Here is a 9,457-nt window from a genome sequence, read left to right on the forward strand (position 1 = left end):
ATACAAAAAAAAAAAAAAAAAAAAAAGAAATTTTGTCACAATCTCTATTAGGTTGTTTGTTACAAGAATAGTTGCATGGATATGGAAAGAATTATAATGATTTTCTATTTTCTTGATATAATACGTATAACCGTTCATTTTTTTAAATTACGATAGTTTTTTTTTATTATCCTTTAATTGGAATGTCTGTTCATTTGTAAAAATTATTCTAAACGAATGTTTCTTTATGATTACGTTATTTCAGTGGAATTTGGTATGCAGTCGAACGCATTACGCTAATATCCAGCAATCTATTTTGATGTTTGGCGTACTTTTGGGCAATATCATATTTGGCAATATAGCAGATAGGTACATATACTATCGATTCTTTTTTCACGAATCAAACTTTGTATCTTGTCAAATTTGAAAGATCGAAATTTATTACTCTCTAAATTTGTCATTCAAATTCAGGTACGGTAGAAAAATGCCGCTGATGATAGCAGTAGTTCTTCAATTAGTTTCCGGTATCGGATGTGCTGTCGTGCCATGGTTTCCAGCACTCTTATTAATGAAATTGCTTAGTGCTTTAGCTACTGGAGGTACCATGGTTACCAGTTACGTCATTTGTAAGTAATAATTTAATATTAATAAATATATAATCACATACACTGTTATTTAAGTTCTTCGTTGCAATTTGGATACTTCTTCGTTGAAAATTTCATTCCAATATAACACTAAAATTTGTATACTGTAACGATTTTTAATTTATAGACAATTCAGTGATAATTATAAATATTTAACAGGTATGGAGATTGTTGGAACACAATGGCGCGCAGCCATCACAGTACTGTATCAAATTCCATTTAGTTTGGGTCATATGTCACTAGCCGGATTTGCATTTTTATTTCGTCACTGGCAACATCTTCAAATCGCCATCACATTACCCTCTATCATTCTCTTAAGTTATTGGTGGGTCGTACCTGAATCTCCTAGATGGTTGCTTGCCTTTGGAAAGCAACGAGCAGCTTGTAAGATTTTACAGAAGGGTGCCAATATTAACCAAATTAAAAACAAGGACATTCCAGACATGGTCAGAAAACACTGTTTGCAGCAGGTAAAATTTCTAAATTTCTGTTTGATTGTAACGACACCGAAAATTTCATTTTTACTCGTTCGTTGTCGCTTTTATTCGCACAAAATTCCCATGAAACTTATATTTATATCATCCATTATTTCCATTAATATTCGATGTTTTTACAGAATTCCAAACGATCACATTTGGATTATAAAGCATCGTTCTTGGACCTGTTTCGCACGCCCAACATGAGGATAAAATCGCTGTCGATTTTCTTCAATTGGATCGTTTGCGGGATGGGGTTGTTTGGAATGTCTCAATATATAGGACAAGTCGGTGGAAATATATTCATAAATTTCACTGTTTCTGGCGCCATACAGATACCTGGGAATTTCGTTGCTTGGTGGGCAATGAACAAACTTGGTAGAAGGATCACCTTAATTTGTAGTAACTCGATCGCTGGCGTTGCGGCTCTTTTGCTCATCATTGTCTCAGATGGTACATATATTCGTTTCGATCGAATGTTTTTCTAAATGAGTATTATCAAACAAAGATCACAGAGCAAAGATATGATAAGTCGAACTTTTATTCTTTATAAGGATTTCGTTTATCATAATTCCTCGAGAGATAGGTACTTTTCGCAGCCTATCATTTTTTGTTCACGTGCTAAAAGTTCATATTCCGTTAAGTGGACTTAAGAGGCAGGAGTTCATTTAACGAGGCACTAAGTAAAATTTTCAGTAGAAAGAAGTTCCAGTAAAATAGGTGCAGATGAATGTATTGTAATTCCCAATTAACTGAACTCCTACCACCCGAATCTAACTGTTTGAACGTGAACTTTTATCATGCGGAGGAAAAGTAGTAGCGATAGGTAACGAAGGATTCCTCATAAAAAAAATAAAAAATGATATCCTTGATATTTTACAAAACGTCGTAAGTCCTTTACTAATTCCCTAAAAACTTGCATTTTTGAACCTTTAATAAGTTGGTTTCATGTCACAGCTACATAAATATAAGTACTGAAACATAGTACTTATTTCTATTTTAACCAGTAAAACAAAATTTTAAAATCAGAAAATCAATAAAAATGGTCTTATCGTATATTTCCTCTGTTATTTTGATTTTTAACGAACCAAATGATTGTATTTTCTTTATTTTATCGATGCACGTTTTACTTGTTGCAGATATCGCGTGGCTTCGATTAATTCTAGTCTGCTCGGCCATCGTTGGCATGTCTGTCTCCTTCACCACTGCTTATCTATTTTCCGGTGAATTATTCCCTACGGTCATTAGGAACATCGGTGTGGGTACCAGCAGTATGTGCGCCAGGATAGGCTCTATTTCAGCACCCTTCATAGTATCTTTGGTAAGTTCGAGGATAAGAATGTGAGATTCGCCTGTTAACGAGTTTATTGTGCTCGCGAAAACAGATACAGACGGCGGTAGATGTGCTCAAATGAGATAACGCGGTATGGTACTCATAGTATAAATAGTAAATAGCAAAGTATTCATATTTAATCATTCATAATGTGATTAGTAGAAAAAAAGTTCTCTTTTAGAACGAGTTTCTTTATGTTCTCAGAGACCGAGTATATTTCATTTCTACAGGCCATCGATAAAGAACAAATTTTTTATTTACTCAAACCTTATGTTTTTCGTATATTCACTATTAATAAGTTTTTATTAATTTCTTAAAGGATCACCTTCAAACTTGGCTTCCACCAGCTTGTTTCGGGATCCTTCCACTCATCGGTGCCGCGCTTTGCTTTTTATTGCCAGAAACAGTTGGATGTACACTGCCAGAGACGCTCGAAGACGGCGAAAATTTTGGGAAGTTAGTGTAATTTTTGATACTTTTAGGATACTTAATTCTCAACAGCTAAATCGCGGACTTTTGTACATTTGCTTTTTATTACATTTTAAAATACTCTTTTTGGTATTTGTTATAGGAAACCCCATAAAATAAAGAAGAATCCAAAAGATATTGAAGCAGAAGCGGCACTTTGAACGAAGACTGAGATTAACTGTTATTACTTAGAGATTATTAAAAAAAAAAAAATTAGGAAAAAATTGCGTGGAGAAGTAACAAAATCGGAAACGTGGCGTTTTATAAAGCAATTAGCTGTATATATAAATGACACTGAGAGCATTCCGCTTTTTTATTTATTATATTATTATATCCACAAATTTATCGGTGTTTCTCTTCACACGTATCGAAGCACACCGATTTCATTTTCCGACAAATTTTTTACTTATTATTAATAGCTGATAAACTAAATCAGTATATACATTTGTTCGTATGGAAACAAAACTTCTTAATAAAAGAGTAGTACAATTATTCTAAGGCGCTTTAAAGATGTTTTTGATATCGAAAGTTTCATAGAATCGAAGAACGTTACTTACTGGCGAATGTAACAACTGCGAGTAGAGTGCCTTATATCATTTGTATGCAAATGTCTAAATAGATCATATATTTTATAAAAGTGAAATGTTATTTCTCTCCGTCCTTTGCAGTGTTCTTCTTCTATGTATAAAATGTAAATCTGCATAATGGTACAATAACATTAATTAATTCAATGTTAGTGAAAGTGAAACAATTTTTTAGATATATGAATGTGCGCCATTTGGTACATATTGGTATTAGTTATTTTAAGTAATTTCATAATTTTACAATTTGCATTGAATAAAATACAGACGATTACATTCCTGGAACTGACCATTCTTTCTTTTTTCCTACAAACGATTAGCTATGCAAGTCCTATTATCCTATGTTTATCACCTTTATATCATAAGACAATCAACGCGTTTACGTAACTGACAATTTTTTATTGATACGATGTATTAAAAATATTTTGATGCATCTATCTTACATTTTCATGTTTTTCCAAAAAAAAAGAAAAAAAAAAGAAACAATTATAGGCGTAAAAATGTACAAAAATTCATATTTATCAGATTTCTTCCCGCTGCTTTCGATTCGTAATCTAAATTTTTGAATATCGGCGAAAATTTAGAGATAAATGACGCGAATGTTATAAATTGTAGTATGTAATTTAACATTATTGATATTATGAAAATGCAGTGACATTAGTAATTAATTGAAATAACTGATGCATACATTTCATGCAAAAACTTGGTACGGAATCTTCAATGTCTGTAATTATTTTTGTAAACTTAAGGATAACATCGTTTTTTTTTCTGTTGACGGTAAGAATGTTTTTGTTTTTGTTCGTTTTGTGGTTGAGACTGACGATAAATCCAAGCATGCAATACCTGTTCTACTCGTTTCAATAACCGGACGAAATAAAGTACCTATTCAATTTTGTTATTTGATTTATCTACTTTAATCTCCCATAGAAATATCTTTGATGACACATTGGTTTGATGACTCAGATATTTATAGAAAATGTTGACATCGATGTTATTTTTTATGTCAAAAAATAACTATCTTCTTGCTCTAAATCAATTGTCTTTAATTATTAATAATTGTGTTAATATATCGCTATTGTTATTTAAATATGACCGTCTTAGGCTATTTAATTCAGATTGTTTTCATCATGGCTACGAATGCCTCTATCAAAATCCGCATTTATTTACGGTAGGTACATACAAAAAATGTTACGCACTATGTGCGCTATTGAATGGATTTCCGTTTACCGGATGAAGCTGTTTGAAGCTTAAAGAGTTTTGTGCTGTTGCTTCGACTGCTGCGATTTTTCACGGAAGCGTAACAAAAGCAACGAACAATAATTAACGGAAATAACAGCGGCGATACAAACGCCGCTTTATATAATAATGCTCTTTAATTACAAAATATTGCCATTATATTATGATTTTTATTTCCGTTAAAATAGTTTTTATTTATAATAATTGGATTTTATTTATAAATAATGCATAAAATATGAACTAGTTCCCTTAAAAACTTTAATCTTCTGATTATCGAAACATTAATGTACATTATGATCGTAATCATCCAGGAAGACTTCTAGCTATATAAAATATCATAGCACAATGGACCATAACGTCATTCCGTCTTGATCCGCTTCAGCTGAAGGTCGGGTTGTTCTTCGAATACAAATAACGGACTATTCGCGTCCTCATTACAACATTCAGGTTTAGGCAGCCTCAGTTCTACGTTTTTCTTCGATCATACCAGTTCAACCTTGCCATTGGACGTTCGACTCAAACAAATAGAAACAGAAGTAAGGAAACGTGATTTTAATTTACTAGAACAATTACGGGGACTTATTTTTCATTATTACATTTCTTTACAAAAATTCGATAGAGAAATCATAGTCGAATAAACGTGACGAAAGTGCCTCTAAACCAAATTAAATTTGCGTGATACGTCAATCGAAATCGCCTCGACAAAGTTTCAGCCTCCTATCATTATTATTATAAAATGCCAATTTTACATTAAAGTTATCAAGTGACAACATTTATATTTTTGCAGTAAAAGCTGCCTGTCGTATTTATTAATTCACAATTTTCTCAGATTTTTTCGAGTGGTGTGTTATAATTAAAAAACTTAAATACCCAATTTTTTTAACCTTTCGTGCATCTAAGGGTGACTTATTTTGCAATTCTAAATAATTTTATGTTTATCAAACGAGTGAATTTAGAATGTTTTATCTTCTGCTGATCTTCGTCGTTGTCAACGTTGATCACAGCATTTATTCGCTCAACATCGAAGATTTCGTCGAGTATTTCAGTAGACCTTATAATGTGTGTCATATATCTAGTGTGTTGTAAGAAATAAATTATCGCAGTGATATGCGAGCAACAAAAATTTTATTCCCAAGCAGCCAATTGAGTTTGTTTATATACTTTATGTTGCACTTATACCTTTTGCTATTAATATAATGGTTCGTGCATTGTATCAATGATATAAATGCACGGATCATTCTTACATAAGCAGAAAGCTAAAAGATAGTGATTTTTAATTTTTTTAATTGTGATATTCTAAAAAATCTAAAAAAGTTACGAGTTAATAAACACGACATTAAACGTAATATGTAATACATATTTGTAAATATAATGGATATAAAATGCAGATCATAATATGTAAATCATATTTTGGTTAATAGCTATCTTAATAACAGGGGAATAAAACATTGTCGAAATGGTTTTACTAGGAAGTTTTTTCGATTGACGTATCGCAAGTTTAGTTTGATTTCGGATCGCTTTTGTCATACTTAATCAGCTACGCCATTTAACAGATGTCATTTCTTTAAGCTTTTCTGTCTATAGTTCGTATAATTTTAAAACAAAAAATAATTTAAGAAATATTTTAGGCTGTACTTCTTCTTAATATATTCCTTAATTTAACTAATTTTAATGTAATTTTCTAGCTCACGTTTTGTGCTTAGAAGTACTTGCACGTAGTGGGAAAGACAATTTAGGATCTTTGCCTGGTATCTATTACGTCTGCAGTCTATAGAAAAGACATGATAGAATAATTGCAGGCTATTTAACTGCATTTTCTTGCCTATTGTATCTTCATTATTGTATAGAACTTGCATTGAAAACTCGAGTTGTAGTGTTATAATTATACATAACTATGATTTGTATAAAATATTGTTCACAAATTACATCGGATAAATACGTAACCAATATGATAATATTTGAAGTAAAAACGTTTGGAAGAGAAAAAATAAAAATTAGTATCTATTTAATAACAAGTGGAAGGATCTCTTTTCGATTCGACTTATATTTCACTTTACATTTTGTGACGCTGTTTCTACTTTCGAGATGTATTTTTATCTCTTCCGGGCGACTGATTAAATCTTTCGTAAGATATTTTAAGTTCTCCTGATTGCAGAAACCAAGAGTGACATACTTCAATTTAGCACATATACGTATACAACATAACAGGATTTTGTAACAAAATTTGTTTGTAAAGAGAGACGTTATTAAAAATATGTAATTTTTCGTAATATATATGATATAAGAATCTGAAAGGCATAGTTCATTCGCGTATTCATACGTGTGTATGCGTGCATATATATTTCAAGGGATAATAATTAATCGAAAATGGATAGAAATTTTCTACGTAACGTTACAGAATCTATATCTTCTATTTTTCGTTTCGTAGATATGTGGGGCGTTTTGTTGTTTGCGTCTCTTGCATTGACTAATGGCGTCGAACATAAAACAATTTATTCGTGGAGCAACGTCGAATATAATTTTCCAAATGACGCTATTCGAGATTCTCTGATATACAGTGGTGGATACGTACCCGAAAATAATATGCCACTTGGTCTAGAAAATTGGAAAGACAAGATATTTGTTACTGTACCTCGATGGAAGAATGGCGTCGCGTCCAATTTAAATTACATCTCAAAGAACGATCCATCAGGTACCTAAGTTGGAAATTTTTAACTCTTAACTTTAACGTAGTAATTAATATTTCGTTTTCTTTTTTTTTATAAAAATATAGAATCCCCAAAATTAACTCCCTATCCTAATTGGGAAACGAATTGCATTAATACACCTGATGGCATTGTAAGCATCTTCCGTGTCAAAGTCGACGCATGCGATCGATTATGGGGTGTCGACACAGGTACTGATGACATTTTAGGCAATAGCACACAAGTACGACCAGTGAGAATTTTCGTAATCGATTTGATAACAGATAAGGTAGTGTAATAAATTTATATTAATTAAAAGCTCACGTTTTAGCACACATTAATTGCAAATTGTAATTTACATATTTATTATTTGCATTAGATTGCTTTTATTATGATCTTCGTTTCAACACACACACACACGACATCTTTTATATTACTGAAACAAAGAAATGAAATTATTCTCTAATAGTAAAAGTTATTTAATAATTACAGATATTGAGAATATATCCTCTAAAAAGTACAGACCAAACTTCAAATTCTTTCTTTGCCGATTCGGTAGTCGATGCAGATCCAGATAATTGTGACAACGCACACTTCTACATTTCCGATTTAAGCGGATATGGTTTGGTTGTTTATAGTTGGGCCAAGAACGATTCCTGGCGAATCTCGCACAATTTCTTCCACTTCGATCCTCTTCATGGTGAGATATTTTATATAGCAAAACATTAAGACGAAAGAAAATATACAAATATGAAAATACCATATTGTATATTTCTTTCGAAATATATCTTCTGTATGTTAACATATCTTTTAAAATATTTTATTTTCTCATATGAACATATTGTTTTACGCTAATACGGCTGTTATTAAAATTTCACGAAAAATTGTATAGGTAGTTCTTGTTTCCAGGAAACTTTAATATCAGTGGATTCAACTTCCAATGGCAGGATGGCATATTTGGAATGTCTTTGTCCGCACCACAAAGCGACAATTATAAAACTTTATATTTCCACGCGATGGCTGGTATCACTGAATTTTCCGTATCTACCGAAACCTTGCAGGATAGCACGTTAAAGAAAGCTAGTAATTATGATGATTTTCACGTCGAGGGTGCGAAAGGTCCACTTACTCAAGGACCTACTTCTGTGATTGATACGAACACTGGTATCGATTATTTCACTCAAGTAAGCAAAAATGGCATCGCTTGTTGGGATACCAGTGTCGAATTAAATCCAAATACCTTCAGTAAGTAATAATTGAAATAATAATTGCCTTCTTGTATTTTTTCCTAAATAATTATTTACTTGAGGATTTATTTGTGATTCTGAGAAATATATATAGCTACAAAATATCATTATTATAAAACAATTGAAAACCTGTATTATCAAAGATTCAAGTAACGTTATAATGATTGATAAATAACCATCATTAGAGATTCTTCTATTGTGCTTATCGAGTTTCTTTTAAGGAAACCTGTCGCAGGAAGTGGTATTTCATCCCAAACAGGATTTTATGTTGCATCGATTAATTCTTACCTAACGAAATTCTAAGAAATCTGACTGGCATTTTGTACAAAGCAACAGTGTATCGACATATTTATAAATCACCATTGTCTTTCATTTTTGCAGTTCTTGCAGTTCAAGACAACACAACGATGATCTTTCCTAACGATTTGTCGATCGATCGGCCCAACAACATGCTTTATGTGCTCTCCGATAATTTACCACAATTTATGTTCTCTACTTTTGACATGAAAAAGCGCAATTTCTTCATCACAGCGGTGAACCTCGATTCTTTAACGCAGATGTGCAAGAAACAGGATCTCAAACTTAAGAGACGTCTTCCTCATATTCTTTAATTAAAAAATATGAATTTGCATAAAAATCGCAATCTAAGTAGCGTTTAGAATAGAAGTGATTTTATTTTATTTCTCTAAATCTACCTTTATTTATTCACAGAAGTTATACAAAAGAATATTCAGAATGATTACACGCGATATGTGAAGACCGCATGAAATATATGTTGTAACTATTGTTAATTCTAACCGTGTTACAGT

At 31.8% G+C, this 9,457-nt stretch overlaps 2 protein-coding genes across 4 annotated transcripts in view; both read left to right on the forward strand.

Annotated features, from left to right (window-relative positions):
• Nucleotides 1–3,606, forward strand: part of LOC100742475 (organic cation transporter protein-like) — a 19,958-nt gene extending 16,352 nt beyond the window's left edge. For 2 of the 3 annotated variants that reach the window (XM_003491856.4, XM_024369763.2), the window contains 7 exons: nucleotides 245–348; nucleotides 451–605; nucleotides 783–1,093; nucleotides 1,240–1,552; nucleotides 2,239–2,420; nucleotides 2,752–2,888; nucleotides 3,004–3,543. In XM_003491856.4, the coding sequence (XP_003491904.1) occupies nucleotides 245–348; nucleotides 451–605; nucleotides 783–1,093; nucleotides 1,240–1,552; nucleotides 2,239–2,420; nucleotides 2,752–2,888; nucleotides 3,004–3,061 (1,260 nt within the window). In that variant the 3' untranslated portion in view covers nucleotides 3,062–3,543. Of the gene's footprint in view, nucleotides 1–244; nucleotides 349–450; nucleotides 606–782; nucleotides 1,094–1,239; nucleotides 1,553–2,238; nucleotides 2,421–2,751; nucleotides 2,889–3,003 lie in introns of all 3 variants that reach the window. The other variant, XM_033322502.1, reaches the window with a different exon arrangement.
• Nucleotides 3,607–5,053: 1,447 nt separating this feature from the next.
• Nucleotides 5,054–9,445, forward strand: LOC100742598 (protein yellow). The gene is made up of 6 exons (XM_003491857.4): nucleotides 5,054–5,253; nucleotides 7,146–7,409; nucleotides 7,491–7,690; nucleotides 7,894–8,101; nucleotides 8,311–8,646; nucleotides 9,030–9,445. Exons 2-6 carry the CDS (start codon nucleotides 7,148–7,150, stop codon nucleotides 9,257–9,259), a joined length of 1,236 nt encoding a protein of 411 aa, XP_003491905.1. The 5' UTR covers nucleotides 5,054–5,253; nucleotides 7,146–7,147; the 3' UTR covers nucleotides 9,260–9,445.
• The last annotated feature ends 12 nt before the right edge of the window (nucleotides 9,446–9,457 follow it).

The sequence above is a fragment of the Bombus impatiens genome, unplaced genomic scaffold (assembly GCF_000188095.3).
Source record: "Bombus impatiens unplaced genomic scaffold, BIMP_2.2 scf_0640, whole genome shotgun sequence".
Lineage (NCBI taxonomy): Eukaryota > Metazoa > Arthropoda > Insecta > Hymenoptera > Apidae > Bombus > Bombus impatiens.